The sequence below is a fragment of the Alosa alosa genome, chromosome 1 (assembly GCF_017589495.1).
Source record: "Alosa alosa isolate M-15738 ecotype Scorff River chromosome 1, AALO_Geno_1.1, whole genome shotgun sequence".
In the NCBI taxonomy this organism is placed as follows: domain Eukaryota; kingdom Metazoa; phylum Chordata; class Actinopteri; order Clupeiformes; family Clupeidae; genus Alosa; species Alosa alosa.
This window is the reverse complement of record NC_063189.1, coordinates 20,337,100-20,353,488: the sequence shown is the minus strand read 5'-3', so window position 1 is coordinate 20,353,488 and position 16,389 is coordinate 20,337,100. Positions and strand designations below refer to the sequence as shown.

The window sequence follows — 16,389 nt, the reverse complement described above, 5'->3', positions numbered from 1 at the left end:
ATCAGCTGTCTTCGTTTCTATGCTCACTCACTGGGCGTCCGATCAGCTGTCCTTGTTTCAACCCTCACTTATAGGGTGCCTCTGGAAGCCACCCTCAGAGATGATCTCATTACACACACCAACCTCAGATCACACACTCACACCAGTCTTGGGCCCTGTCCACATTAAGCCGGGTAAATATAAATCCACATAATTACACCCTTCTGTGCCCTACACCCACATTAAGAAGGTATATAACACTAAAAACAATACTTTTCCAAGAGGTTCTCTGAGGTGCAAAAATCTGAATACTCCGGGTTTGCGTTGTCATGTGTATGTGGGTTTCAGATGTGATGATGTGCGGTTGGCATGATTCTGATAAAATGTAGTGTTCCAGACACTACCAAAACACTTCTATGGCGTTTCAGTGTTGTAGTGTGGACGCACAACTTTTGAAAAACTATACGAAAATGATAATCTGGATGGAGATCATTTTAACCTTACATATGCGTATATTGTATTTCTATTTACCTGACTTAATGTGGGCAGGGCACACACCAGTCAGACATGCACCAGATCACACAGTCCACAGGAGATAGTACCACAGCACCACTAGTGCTAGGTACATTGTATGTATCAACACATGTCGCACATCACTCTCAGATACACCACTAGTGCTAGACATCAGTGTTGTGCGGGTTTGGTCACAAGCGGCCCGCGGTCGCCCGATATTTTAATCAACCCGACCGCAACTCGGACCGCGAAAATTAAATAGGACAAAATTATACCCGACCCGCTTATTTACAAAATGTGTGATTTTGGTTATAGCCTGCATGCAGTGTGGCAGTAGGCCATTTCTGTAAAACAATCTAATTTATTTGTGAAACTTTATGCAGTAGAACTACACGCAGTAGGCATGCAGGACATAGGCTAATGTTTGCGCAGGAGAGAGAATGAGAATAAGAGCGCAAGCACGCACGCAACCACCAAGGATTAGAACACTAGGATAAGATTTGAAGGCCATGTACATACATCTTTCTTTCGAAAACAGAAATGGTGAGGCAAGGTAGGCAAGAGAGATACATTGCTGGTCAAAACGTTAGCGTAAGAACTGGTTTATAATGCTGAATGAAGCACAAAGCTTTACTAAAGCACATCCACTGTTTAAAGTCACAAATACAACGAACTAAGGTAACTTTTATGCATGCGCGAACCTATACATACAGGTAGAGGCTTCGCAAGAAGTAGGCCTACATAGACCATAACTTGTACTACTGTCATCTTCTTTAAGAACTTTTCCCAATATTTCCCATAGCCTATATCGCTTTTCCTGAAGGGGTGTCTTTATTATTTTAACTCGCGTCTTCAGCTTCTTTACTGTTGACTTTACTGTATTGATGCTTTACTGTATTGATGCTAGCCTTCTCGTGATATTTTTAAAGTAGGCCTATTTGTAGAAAATATTAATTAATTTTAACTGACCCGCCCGCAAATGACCCTAATATCATTAAAATATTTTGTTTATGACTCATAACCGCGGGTGACCACGGTCATCCGCAGGCGACCGCTTAATTTCGGGCAGACCGCGCAACACTGCTAGGCATGTATCAACACATGTCGCACATCACTCTCAGATACACCACTAGTGCTAGGCATGTATCAACACATGTCGCACATCACTCTCAGATACACCACTAGTGCTAGGCATGTATCAACACATGTCGCACATCACTCTCAGATACACCACCAGTGCTAGGCATGTATCAGCTAATCTCATAGGAGCCTGTGCCATGTCACAGCAACAGCAGTGAACAGAGTCAAGCTGGTTGGCTTTGGTTTGTAGAAAGGGTGTGCAGTTCTGTGGAAAAAACTAATACAAAAAGTTACTTAATATACATTCATGCTAACAAACATCTCACACAGACCCACTGTAGTGATGGCAGTGGCAATAACTCTGGAGTACAACAGTATGTTACACATAGCATAGTACCAGTGGAGAGAGAAAATGATACATTCTGGGCTAAGTGCTTGCCTATAGCCTGTGTGTCTCCTTACTGAGATTAATACCCCCATTTGTTGTTGTTAATACACTGTCACCACACTGTTTTCTTATTGTTTTGCTACCCAAGCCCATGTGACTCCCAAATCAAGTTGTCAAGATGTCAAAGGTATCCTGCAGCATTCTTGAGAACTATAAACCTATTCATATACCTCAACTGTAGTCTTTTTAAAGAGAGCCTTAGATAGAGAGTATTGTTCTTATATTCCCATGAGATAAAAATGCGACCCTGTCATTATAGTCATAGTGTATGATGCTCTGCAATAGTACTATAAGTTAATGCATGTAAAGGTTACCATTAATGTTTCCCTCTCCTTCTCTCTCTCTTCTTCCCCTCTCTCTCTCCCCCCTCTCTCTCTCTCTCTCCCCCTCTCTCTCTCTCTCCCCCTCTCTCTCAGGTGTTAAATCTGTTCTTGGCCCTGTTACTGAGTTCCTTCAGCTCGGATAACCTGTCAGCCCCAGACGACGACGGTGAACTGAACAACATGCAGATCGCCATTGCACGCATCCACAACGGCATGAGCTGGCTGGGAAACTTCTGCCATGAGCTCTGCAGTGGAGACTTCCGGAAGCAGCAACAGAAGGCCAAGGAAGCCTCGCTGAAAAGCGAGCATCCTGCCGTCGCCGCCACGGGCAACCACGTGGACTGCAATGGCATCGTGGGAGTAATCGGCCGCTACGGGGAGGTCTATGTCATCCCTGACGAGGGCGAGGACAGCTACATGACTAACCCCACCATCACCATCACAGTGCCCATCGCCCCTGGGGAGTCCGACGTGGAGTTTCTCGAGGAGGAAGAGGAGGAAACAGAGTCGTCGGAGGATGATGAGAGCAAAGCGGTGAGATTTGGTTGTTCAGATATATATATATATGTATATTTTTGGGCCTTTTATTGATGGAGGACAGTGAAGAGTGACAGGAAACAAGTGGAACAAAGAGATGGGGAGGGATCGGGAAATATTGTTCAGATAGTTTTGATACAGATATGCACGACTGTTCCGATAGTTTTGATATCAGATATACACGACTGTTCAGATAGTTTTGGTCATCTGAAAAAATTGATAGTAACTTAAGTCTAAAAACCTGTCTTCAATCAGACCATCAGATTTAGACAAGATTCTACATGCTGATAGTCTCAATAACATGATACATTTTACGTTATAGCAGCCTTGTTATATTGTAACTATAGTATTGTTTAGGAAATGATAGATTTCCAAACAATGAGTATTGAATAAAGTAGTGTATAAATTAGAAAGTAAATGTTCCTGTCTATTGCAGGGCAGGAATTGATTTTAGGATTAAATTGATTTTGTTCAGTGCATATCAATGTGCTATTACACAGCACTATTTTAATGTAATACAATGTACCTAGTGGTGTAATTACAATATAATAAGGGCAGGTTTCTGAAACAGGGCAGTGAAAACCTTTAAATATGATCATGGTAGTTTGGCCAAAACTCTGTAGGATCCCTCTCCAGTGTTCCTATTTCGTGCAGTCTTACCTCTGTCCTGTTTGGTGACAGGCTCAGCAACTGGCCAAGGCTTAGTGTCATGCTTTGCTCTGGACCACTTGTGAAATGCTTTTAGATTTACAGCACAGCAAAGCTGATTTGTGACAGAGAGACAATGTTACACTGCATTACACGAGCATGCTTGAAGTGGCCTGAATTCAGATGGAGTCAACCCTGACCCTAAAAACAAGCATCGCTTGTGCTTCTATCAGAATAAGCCAATGCCAGGCATTTGTACATTATTATTATTTGCACCTCTGGCTAATGCTAGGCTGATTAGCCTGATTAAAATACTGCAGCTTTAAGTGTGCTGCTGATGAGAGCTGTGGCTTGGCGTGTCCCTACGAGAGAGAAGGTCGAAGGTCAGTGGGATGAGAGAGCAGCACGCAAAGGGTGGGTACGGGGGACAGATTACGCTGAGGGTCGTAAATGGATGTGGATGGAGTGGTGTTTCCGGATGCTTAATCTGATAATCTGTCAAGCAGACAAGGTGATCTCCTCTCAACTCACAGATGCAGTTACATAAGAGGACAACTGGGGGCAGTGAGTGGTGAGGGGGGGCAGGGAGTGCTCTCAAGTATTTCTCTATTTCTTTTTCTTATGTCTTACTGACATACTCACTGTGTGTGGAGAGAGCGTGTGGTTGGATTTAGACATTTAGGAATGGGATACTGTCGTATTTGCTCCAATGGTGTTATAGTTGCTCTTAAAGTATGAGAGAATTATTTGGTCTTTTGGACCAAACCACTTCATTTTGTACCAGGACCAGTAAAGGCTATTTTGTAAAGTGCCTATACACCATAAGCCTCAGTGCACTAACTCCATAAGCCTCGTTCAACATGCAGCGGAGGCATTTCAAGTGCACCTTTCACTTAAATGCATCTGTTAAAAATCAGCCAAACCAAATACAATCTTTCTTAAATAGCATTTCTGAACTGCTTCCTGATGTGATGACATAACTGTACAAATATCCGGTTCAGACAACGCTGAGCAGGATGGAGGTCAGAATAGGTATTTTCATTCTGTATCTTACTGTATCTGCATAGAGAAGTTGTCACACTACAGCTATGCTACATTATTTCAGGCAAGGGTGGAGCTACAGCGCTACACTCTAGGGGCATGTCCATGAGCTCCCATGTACTGTACATGACCTCAGAGTTTAGCGCTGTAGATGCCTGGCTGCAACTCGAGCTAGGTAAAACCAATTGTTTTTGGGGTTTTTTCGTACCGACAGTACTCCGTGACCTTGAGAAACGGAGATCTATATGAAAACTCGCTGAATTTCTCCTTTAAAGGAGAAGTTCGGTGTGATATTGGACAGTTCACAAGTTCACACTCGGTATATGTTTCAACACACTTTAGGTCAATATCACACCGAACTTCTCCTTTAAGTTATGGTAACTTGATTTAAATCTGTAAGAATGTTGAAACTTAATTAAGTTTAAACATATAGTAAAGTCGACTAGTTTTTTCAAGTTGAAATTGTTTTTAGGTTTCTTTGTGCAGTAGAATTAGTAGATTAGATAGATAGATAGATAGATAATATATTGTCAGTCTGAAATTTTTAATTTTCATTTGACATACACTGTCTCATATGTAGCCTACTTCTGCACTTACAATACCTAATTTGAGTGCATGAGTGTCAAAAACAGTCAAAAAGTTGAGTGTGGAACGGTGGACACTTTTCGCCCCTTACGGACACCATCTTGGCTACATAGCGGAACGGGGAGGGAACATTTTCAAATCACAAAAAAAATACAAATGAATTCCTTTCTGAGTAATTTAACTCACCCATTTTGCTTTTGGCTGATAGCTAAAGCTGTAATTTCCTGCTTAAATACTGCCATAGTGACATGTAGTGTTAGCCACTGCTGCTAATGTGGTGTTTCCAAGGCAACCAGCTGTGTTGGTTGTTAGATTAGCAGAAGGGCGCAGCCTGGCCTCTGAGGGCTCGATCGCTCGCCCTGTGCCCTGTTGTGTAACAGCCACTCCCAGCAGGGCGCGGACTGCTTTCGTAACTGTCACGTTGGGCCTGCAAGCCCAGAGAAGAGAGCCCAGTCCAAAAAAAAAACAGAGGCAGCCATTAACACAGAAACACTTGCATATTATGCATGCGTGCAAGCACACTCACTCACACACACACACACACACACACACACACACACACACACACACGCACGCATGGTAACAAAGCTGAACTGAACAGAGAGAGAGAGAGAGAGAAGAGAGACGAGAGAGACAGATGTTAGTAAGAGAAGTATTGGCAATATAACTCCATTACAGAGGATTCGCTCCTTCCTTGAAGAGATGTAAACCAGAACCTAACTCTAATCCCCAAGCTAGCGAAGCAGTAGCCTCTGTACTCGTTCCTTAATGTGGGATTAGCAATATTGGATTAAGGAAGCACCTCTGTACCAGTAATCCCAGTCAGACATTTTAAATATGTTTCCATTACTGCACTGAAAATCTCATCAAAATTGCATTAAGATGCCTGATGGTGCTCTACAGGCTGTTCTGCTCACACACAGGACTGGAGAATCTCCTGGTGCTAGCAGGCATTAGCGTTAGCATCGTGTTGTCATCAGTTCCATTGAAGGTCTACTTGAGCTGTCCGAGATTATGCTCAGGGGTCACTGACCTCTTGGAAACCAGATGTTGATGCGCGTATTTGCTCTAAGTAGGTTTCAGATTTACGCCCAATCAGTTCTATATGGTCAATACATGTTGTTTACATCCATGGAAGCTTTCCTCCATGTTTCTTTGACTAATGCTTAACTCTGATTCATTCATATCAATCTAATCATGATGTCTAGTCACTGTTAAGCATGGTGTTTACTTAAAGGTGTACTCACAGCACTATTTCCTGTTTGCACAGGAAGTGATTAGCTTGTCTGAGGGGAGCACGGTGGACCTGCGAAGGCCAGGGGAGGAAGAGGAGGATTATTCCGAGATGGGAGACGATGCCATGGACCCGGACAACTGTTTCCCTGAGTGTAAGCTGGCTCTAGCACAAATTCATGACCAAGGGCCTTTATTTAAATGACGAGCAAAGTGCAAATTCTAAAGTGTAATTAGAGCCAATTTAATAACTTTCTAAAGTGGAATGAGAGGCAATTTAATAATTTTCTAAAAAAGGAATGAGAGCTGATTTAATAATGTTCCAAATCTATTCGGTGATTTAATGCCAGGAACAATATCGTAAAATTGGTGGGTTAGATCAATCCTCCCACACGGAAGACGATAGCTTTAGTTCATGCACGAGACATTCAATTTGTTGTCTGATTTTGCTCATCTCTCTCTCTCCATTTGTTTATGTCTTTATCTCTCTGTGTGCTGATTGTCCAGTCTGTGTGCGGCACTGTAAGTGCTGTGAGATCGACACCACCCGGGGGGTGGGCCAAGCCTGGTGGAGACTGAGGAAGACCTGCTTCCAGATCGTGGAGCACAGCTGGTTTGAGACCTTCATCATCTTTATGATCCTCCTCAGCAGTGGAGCTCTGGTGAGAGGACGAGTGTGTGTGTGTGTGTCTTTGTTTGTTTGTGTGTGTGTGAATGTTCATGCAGCCTAATCTTAGTCTGAGGTCCAACCTCCTCCCTTTTCCTCCTGTGCATGCTATTGGCTGCAGCAACCCCTGATAACCATTTCAGCTGCTACTGTATCTGCCCAGTCCCTGATCTGGCTGTGATTCCCTGCTCCAGGTCCTCTGGAGTCACCAGCTATCTGGGACATCTCCATGCCTTAATCTCCTTCCACCACACACAGAGACCTCCAGAGCAGCCATATTTTTTTGGGGGCTTTTTTATGCCTTTAATACGACAGGATAGTGGAGAGTGACAGGAAGTGAGTGGGAGAGAGAGTTGGGGTGGGATCCGGAAAGGACCACGGGGCGGGAATCGAACCCGGGTCGCCAGCGTTAGGTGCAGGTGCCCCAGCCAGTTGCGCCATGGCTGGGGCCCAGAGCAGCCATATGTTGCTGATGGAAACCCCTGACCTGAACGGCAGCGCTAAAGCTAACTGTGGGTTTTAAATCCTTAGGAAACTCAGCACTAAAGTTAACCTTTAGTTATAACTCATCAGGAAACTCAGCGCTAAAGCTAACCTTTAGTTCTAACTCATCAGGAAACTCAGCGCTAAAGCTATTTAGATGGAACTCAACTCATCAGTAAACTCAGCACTAAAGTTAACCTTTAGTTATAACTCATCAGGAAACTCAGTGCTAAAGCTAACCTTTAGTTATAACTCATCAGGAAACTCAGATAAACTAAAGCTCCAGTGTTGCGAACCCTTAGCTATGACTCCTCAGAAACCGTTGTACTCAGACTCTAATGTCGCTAGTTTAACGTAAGTCTGCCAACGGCCTTTTCATTGCTCTGGGTCTCCCAAAACTGAATGCGCTACTGACAAACCCAATAGTTCATACCAGCATGTCTTTTTTCTCGCATCTAAATCATGACTCATCATAGGAACTAGCATTTCATTTTCTTTGCTACAGGGATGTTATGTTTTTTTTTCTGACTATTTTAGAGCTCTGGTTTGATGTCTCTCACATGAGCAGCAGCGCAGTAGTAGTGCACTGGACAATGTGACGTGTCATCTCCCAGTAAACCTAAATCCTGACCATGAACTCCATCTCCGTGGAACTGTACTGACTGATAACTGTCCATCCTCTAATCCTAAATCTGGGCAGAGAATTACACACTGAACCGCTGCCCTTGACTCACCATCTTGCTGACTGTGATCACTGAAGTGACATCACTGTGACCCCAGCAGAGGTGGATAAAGAAAGCCAGTTCCTGATCATTAAAATACTCTCGCTGCAGTGTAGCCACCATGAGGTGTAAAACTATGAGTAGAAATGTGTTATTGCTGTCAAAAGGAACCATATTTGTTCAATGTTTCTTAGTCAAATGAACAAGCATGAAATTATTCATCCATTAAGTAATTTATCCAATTATGTATTGATTTATTCATCCATGAATTATTTATAATAACTAACCAGGTCCCATAAATTTGATTAATCTTCCACCAAAAAATGGATGAATAGGAGGGATCCCCCAGTTGATTTGACGTGTAATTATCCTTCCAGACCAGGCAGTGTAGCTTCCATTAATCCATTAATCCATCCATCCATCCACCAATCTATCCATCCATTCATCTATCTATCCATCCATTCATCTATCTATCCATCTATCCATCCATCTACCAATCTATCCATCTGTCCATTCATTCATCCATCCATCCATCCATCAACTCACTTGAATGATGATAATATCGGGTTAAGCAGGTAGTGTGTCCATGTGTTGCAGGCCTTTGAGGACATCTACATTGAGCAGAGGAAAGTGGTGAAAGTCATCCTGGAGTACGCTGATAAGGTGTTCACCTACATCTTTGTGCTGGAGATGTTCCTCAAGTGGACTGCCTACGGCTTCAAGAAGTATTTCACCAACTACTGGTGCTGGCTGGACTTCCTCATTGTGGATGTGAGTATGACGACGAGACTCCCCTCTCTGCTCTCTTCCTCCCGAGTGCCCAAGCTAGGCTCACGTGTAACTGCCTCAGTTGGGCTCAGGATTAGTGTCCAAGGGAGATTTGCGGGAGCCTTGTGGTATCATCTAAGAGAAGGTTATCCATTCAGAATGCTCAATATCAATTATGACTACTTGTGCATAATATATACAGTGAAACCGTTCCTCTCTTCATAACAGACATCATCTAATGTCTTCTTATCTCTTTGAATGGTGTCCACTACATAAAGAGGAACTCGGTCAGACTTTAGAGGTTACAGAAACTCTACGAGCTGTCAGAACAATCATCTCCGCATTGAGCTTTATTCTGTTCAGGTACAAGTCCGTGCAGATCTCTTGCAGTGCACATTGTCATCCATTTGTAAGACCTAAATTGTTTTTCCATCTGATTTTAGTTTGTAGTCAATCCTGTTTAGATCCAGGAGATGTCCTGGATTTACGGACAGATAAAGCAACTGGTTACTCACTGTGTGTGAGCATTGATATGCAACCATGGCATTTGATATGGCATTTGATATGCATCTGGCATTTGATATGCAACCATGTAATGTCCTCTTCTGAGGTCACTTCTTTCTTTGACTACTATCTATGTGTATTATGCGGATAGAATGATAAACGTGCATGCACCCTTTCTCCTCTTACACACACACACACACACACACACACACACACACACACACACACACACACACACACACACACACACAGCAAATATCCAGCCTCAAACCCGCACAAAACATGGGCAACACAGTGACAAACACATGACAATCCCATGGCAACCCCCCCTCACTCTGTTTCCTCTGGTTTCACCCTGTCGGTGGGCCCCTAACAGATCACCACACACACCTCTAACGATAGGGTAAGTTCATAGGTCAAAGGTCAAAGGTGAGTAGCGGCTCAGGGCGGAGCCGGCGCCTGCCTCAGCACCTCGACTGCCTGTGTGTCTGCCTCTCCTGTTCATGGGGCGATATCAAAAGCCACTGTCTAGTCCTCACTCGGCCTTATTTCACTACGGAAGTTATACATAAACCCACACATGGCCTCTTTGAAGGCTGCTCTTTTGTGTTTGCACACCAGACTTTGGCTTTTATATCGTATGACAGTCTGTGTGATCATGTAACCTAACTTTTATCTACAGAAGATTTAGGATTTTCTGGTCATGTTCATATTTGCTCAGGTTGTATTACTCTCTTGGGCGGGTGGCTTTTGGGCTTTTCTGTCTGGTGAAGAAACACATGTATAATGTTAAAAATGACTATGGTAATGACAGACATTTGTTTGAGAAACAAGCAACTGAAGCCTGTTTAGGATGTGGACACATTCAAAGATACATTAATGGTGTTCATGATCAAAGAGCTTACACTAGGTCAGGACGATCACAGGGCACGCACACGTTGACTAGTAATGTTAAAATGCAAAAGTTTACGTACCTACAGATATCTGTGCATATTTCTGTATTTAATACATGGAAATTAATGTATTCATAATAATTTAATTTATGTCTTTATATGTAGTGATTGTTTATTAGATGTCCAAATAAGGAGTGTCAGAGCTAAAGAGATTTAAAATTATGTGAATTAAATATCTTCTTTAGATATATTCAAAGGAATCCATTTAACTTTCTTTTATAAAGAAATACTTGGGACCGATGTGCCTGGTTTGTATATGAGAACAGATCAGGCCTTGATTTAACGCCAGTATCCATATTGGCCACACCGGATACTTATTTGGCTACACTAAACAACTGGACCATGCCATTGGAAAAACACACAATAATAAAATGCTGATCAAGTTTCTGAAATTCTTTATAAAAAAGCCCTCACTCTATTTGATATACATGCATATGGATAATGTATGCATGTATAGGTGAGTATGTGTCTACTGTCTGTGTCGCTAACTGTGTGTGAGACGACATGTACACATACTGGTCCATGGTTTATCCTCATCTTGTATGTGTTTGATCCACTGACCTCATACTCACGTCCAATCATCACCTTCTCCAATGGGCCATTCGACAGCGAAACCCCACATAACTGTTCTGAATACGCCATACTGTTGTCTATGAATGTAGAATAGAGTGGAAGTGATTGGTGCTAAAAATGAACCAAAAACAACAAATCAAACTAAAAACAAAACCTCCAAAACTTGATTTATAAATTACTCTAAATTCACCCGAAACTCAATGAAACTAAATCACATGATGTGTCCCAAATATTAATTTCCTGTAGAATGTCCCAGAAACAGTGAAATAATATTGAATGTAAGGTCTGAAGCGTTTGATCATTATAGCTGTATGTCATCACATATGTCATTTTTTGTATATCACTGTTGTTTTGTTGTTTTTCTTTCTTTGTTAATGTTTTTTTCTGATACTATTTCATGGTACAGGAAAATGTACAGATGTGTGTGACAGGAATCAGGGTTTAAGTTAGTTAACGGTAATTTGCATTTCAGAGATTACTTCTTACTCTGAGCAATTTTACATTTGTAACCAGAGGCGGAAACAACACATGCTTACATTACAGGTGACACACCTTCCATGATATAGTCCTCTCAAACTAGGACTGGGACCCTGGGAATGTGGCTGTGTGTGTGTGTGTGTGCCATATTGTAGTCCTCTTAAACTTGGGACTGGGTCACCCTAGGAATGTATCAGTGTGTGTGTGTGAGTGTGTGAATCATATTGTAGTCCTCTATAACTGGGAATGGGACCTTGGGAATATATATGTGTGTGTGTGTGTGTGTGTGTGTGTGTGTGTGTGTGTGTGTGTGTGTGTGTGTGTGTGTTGTAGTCCATGTTATATGTTATCTTAGACTGGGATCTTGCTAGCTTTAGTTAAGTTGTTCGTTTTTGCGTTTTAGGGCTGAGCTACACCAGGCGCGTAACTGAAGTGTTCCGTTCGCGTTGCGTCTGCTGCAACAATTAGCTTCCACTGTAATCCATGGAAGTAGCTACACCAGACGTGACAGTGGGGCGTACGTTCGAAAAAAATAGACCATTCATCTAAAATGGATTTTACGCGTCGCGAACGGAACGCTTCAGTAGCTCATACCTTAGGGTAATACTGTGATGCTGCATTTGTAGAGCTGCACAACCAGAGAGTGTGTGCAGTTTTGCCTGCCAGGCTGCATTAGAGCATACTGTATACTCGCTGGCTTGGGAAGAGACCCTGTCACATCCGGCATGTGCCCAGTGGTTGAGTCTGCTCTGGTGTTGCTCACTATGGGTGGCCAGTGCTGGGAAGATGCTCTGGTGTTGCACACTATGGGTGGCCAGTGCTGGGAAGATGCTCTGGTGTTGCTCACTATGGGTGGCCAGTGCTGGGAAGATGCTCTGGTTTCTCAGGAGGTCTATCCACCAGCACTTTGTATTTGTGTGTTTCCCATTTGCTGTGGGAAAGAGATCTCATAACGTTACAGTCAGCGTGTCTTGGGTCTTGTAGCAGGTAACCAAAGTCTTACTGACTAGCGATCTCATAACGTTACAGTCAGCGTGTCTTGGGTCTTGTAGCAGGTAACCAAAGTCTTACTGACTAGCGATCTCATAACGTTACAGTCAGCGTGTCTTGGGTCTTGTAGCAGGTAACCAAAGTCTTACTGACTAGCGATCACTAGATGGACGCTACCAGCACGTCAACCTTTGTTGGAGGTGTAATCTAGTTTTGTGTGTGTTTGTGTGCATCTGTGCCTCTGTGTGTGTGTGTGTGTGTGTGTGTGTGTGTGTGTGTGTGTGTGTGTGTGTGTGTGTGCTGACAGGTGTCTCTCATCAGCCTGGTGGCCAACTCTCTGGGTTACTCCGACTTCACGGCCATCAAGTCCCTGCGGACCCTAAGAGCACTTAGGCCTCTCAGAGCCCTGTCACGATTTGAGGGCATGAGGGTGAGTTACACACACACACACACACACACACACACACACACACACACACACACACACACACACACACACAGAGTATATACATATACTCTGTGTATATATACTGAAACATTAAATTTCATCCGAAAGCCAGATATCCCTAATTTTTTAGTAGTGTATCTATTTACCACCCCCCCCCAACCACCACCACACACACACAGTATGTATCTATTTACCTCCCCACATAAACACACACACACACACACACACACACACACACACACACACACACACACACACACACACACATGTATTTATCTGTATGTATGTATGTGTATGTTTGTCTGAGGTGGTGGTGAATGCTCTGATTAGGGCTATCCCCTCCATCATGAACGTGTATACACACACACACAAACGCTTGTATATGTGTGTGTGTTCCAGGTGGTGGTGAACGCTCTGATCGGGGCCATCCCCTCCATTATGAACGTGCTGCTGGTCTGCCTCATCTTCTGGCTCATCTTCAGTATCATGGGCGTCAACCTGTTCGCCGGCAAGTTTGGCAAGTGCGTGAACCGCATGGGCTACCTGCACAACGCCTCCATGGTCAACAACAAGTCCGAGTGCCAGAGCATGAATGACACACAGTTCTACTGGACCAAGGTCAAGGTCAACTTCGACAACGTGGGCATCGGCTACCTGTCACTTCTGCAAGTGGTGAGAGCCTACTGGGATCTGCTTCATGCAAGGGGCGCTTTACAATTATTTCTCATTCTGGTGCAGCATGGTCTTTGATTTGAAGTTAGCAAACATGATGATGAAATCTCATCTGGTTTGGTCTTTGTGTTGTGATATTAAAATGTGTTATGATATTTTGATGTGCTATGATATTTCTGTCCTTAAGGCAACTTTCAAGGGCTGGATGGAGATCATGTATGCAGCTGTAGACTCTCGTGGGGTGAGTATGTGTGTGTGTGTGTGTGTGTGTGTGTGTGTATGTGTAATTATATGGAGTGATGCATATATTGTAGGTTTTACTGTAATTTTTCTCTGTTCTCTTCTTTTCTTTCGTTGTGACATGTTAAATGCAGTTAATTGCATTCTTTGGCATGTTAAATATCATGGCATGTTAAATGTATGTTAAATGTAATTTAATTTCTTGTTGCATATAAGATGTGCTTAATTTACTGTGATTTCCTACCTATTAACCAAGGTTTATAGCCTGACAAGCCAGACCCACATCAAGATGTAGGGTCTGGGGACACACCATTCGCAGTGCTCAGTCCGAGGGGCGGGACAATCGGTTGTCTTTCAAATTTCCTATGCACGCAATAGGACAGCGCTACAACTCATGAGTCCCATGCGTTTTCCTACCAGCGGAGCTAGTTGGCTAGTTCAAACTTTTGCCAACTTAAAAAAAGCTTAACTCATGTCACGCTGTTCGCCAACAGCAACATCCATCTTCTTTGTTTTCAAGTAGCAGGGAATTCACGCCGAACCGTTGCAACTCTGCCATCAATCATTATGTTAAGCCCGCCTACCGACTCTATACACAATGTGATTGGCCTTATCGAAGTTTAATTTTACCAGCTCGCAAGCCAACGGAGAGTTGCTACTGTAGGCTACCCTGGCAGCAGGTTACATTTGCTGCCGCTAGGGTGCCTTTAGATTTCTAGGCTACAAGGTTTATATATATTGCAAAAATGTCTTCAGCTTGAGGTTAATATTAAGGATCAGGCTATAGATAGGAATGCAAAAAATGTCTTCAGTCTTATTAATGATTAAAGCACAACCTGATTCTGATTCATTGGGCTACTGGGCACTGTGGTCAATTCATGGGTGTATGGTTTTGTCTTTTTTACTTTGCATAAAACACTGTCATGCTGTTCATACACAATGCGGCTAATGCACAGGAAATGACTGTAATTCCTTTCCTTCATGTTCGATGCACTGAATTGTGTTCCTTTGCCTCGTCCTGTAAGGTGGAGGACCAGCCCATAAAGGAGATCAACCTGTACATGTACCTCTACTTCGTCATCTTCATCATCTTCGGCTCCTTCTTCACACTCAACCTCTTCATCGGTGTCATCATTGACAACTTCAACCAGCAAAAAAGAAAAATCGGTAAGAAGACCCCATCATGCTGAAAGCATTCACTGAAACAAAACCATGCCTTTTTTGCCCTGACTAATTACTATTATTACTATTACTATTTTTCGTTGCTTTTGTTTATGTAAAGTACATTGAATTACCCTTGTGTATGAAATAGATATAAACTTACCTTGTCTTGCCTTGCATTGAAAATTAAATATCCTGAGCAAATCTCTGTGTATATTATGGATCATTATGCAGACATACAGTATTTTCTAACCTACAAATGCTTGTTGTGCGCAGGGGGGCAGGACATCTTCATGACTGAAGAGCAGAAGAAGTATTATAACGCCATGAAAAAGCTGGGCTCTAAAAAACCCCAAAAGCCAATCCCAAGGCCAATGGTAAGAAACAATTGCGATCTCTAGATGCTGTCAATCAACTTGGAGCTGATGCATGTGTCATATCAGCCCTGAGGTGCCCTGGGTGATTTCCCTCCAACGCCTGGTTAACTGACCCATAAAGTGCTGTCTTACTGCTTGTCCTAACTGCATGCGATGTAAACGAACAATCTGATAAAATCCATTTAATTGCATTGTTTTCAATTGGAGTGTCCTGACAGTATGAGACGCGAAGCAGTGCTGTGCAGCGCGATGCAACGCAACGTTATCAGAGAACTTTTGACGGACGCCCCATTTCTATTCACGATCAGGCTGCTCTGCTATTTTGAAGGAGAAATTTTACGCAATAGTAGGGTATATGTAACAGATTCAGTGTACACAGATAACACTGAATGCTACAAGACGCTCACTCAGATCCTGTTAGGACACCCTGTTAGGTTATACCAGGGGTGGGCAACTAATTTCCCCAAGGGTCCACATGACAAACTGGGACTGTTGAGGAGGGCCGGACCCAAAATACCGAACTCAAGTCTGAACTCAATTCTGTCCAATTCTATTCTGTTCTTGTATAACATTAAGTAAATCATATGGTTGTGTTTACTACTCGTAAGAATAGATGAAAATGTGAGGGAGACAAAGGAAAAACAGCAATAGGCTATTTAATCTATGTCCAGTATTTAATCCTCATTCTCGAAAATGATTTTTTTGACATTGACATTTCTTTTCAGTTTTCAAAGACTGATATAAAAAAGTACTACAATATCTGTATAATTAGGCTAGGCCATGAAAATGTGAAGGAGTCAGTACAACCATAGGCCTGTGCCACCATTTCATCAACACTCAGCAATATTTCATCATTAAATCATTACCATCATTAAATTAACTCTATGCAGAATTAGACTATGAAAATGTGGAGCAGACAATAGTAGGCTGTCATTAGTTAATCAACATGCGCAAAGAAAACTATTTT

At 42.7% G+C, this 16,389-nt stretch overlaps 1 protein-coding gene across 1 annotated transcript in view; it reads left to right on the top strand.

The window, feature by feature from the left end:
* LOC125295004 (sodium channel protein type 4 subunit alpha B-like) overlaps window positions 1-16,389 on the top strand; it is a 100,422-nt gene that overhangs the window by 78,681 nt on the left and 5,352 nt on the right. The window contains exons 17-25 of the mRNA XM_048244117.1: window positions 2,437-2,877; window positions 6,425-6,542; window positions 6,895-7,049; window positions 8,857-9,030; window positions 12,832-12,954; window positions 13,372-13,644; window positions 13,832-13,885; window positions 14,910-15,051; window positions 15,322-15,422. Of these exons, the coding sequence (XP_048100074.1) occupies window positions 2,437-2,877; window positions 6,425-6,542; window positions 6,895-7,049; window positions 8,857-9,030; window positions 12,832-12,954; window positions 13,372-13,644; window positions 13,832-13,885; window positions 14,910-15,051; window positions 15,322-15,422 (1,581 nt within the window). The remainder of the gene's footprint in view (window positions 1-2,436; window positions 2,878-6,424; window positions 6,543-6,894; window positions 7,050-8,856; window positions 9,031-12,831; window positions 12,955-13,371; window positions 13,645-13,831; window positions 13,886-14,909; window positions 15,052-15,321; window positions 15,423-16,389) is intronic.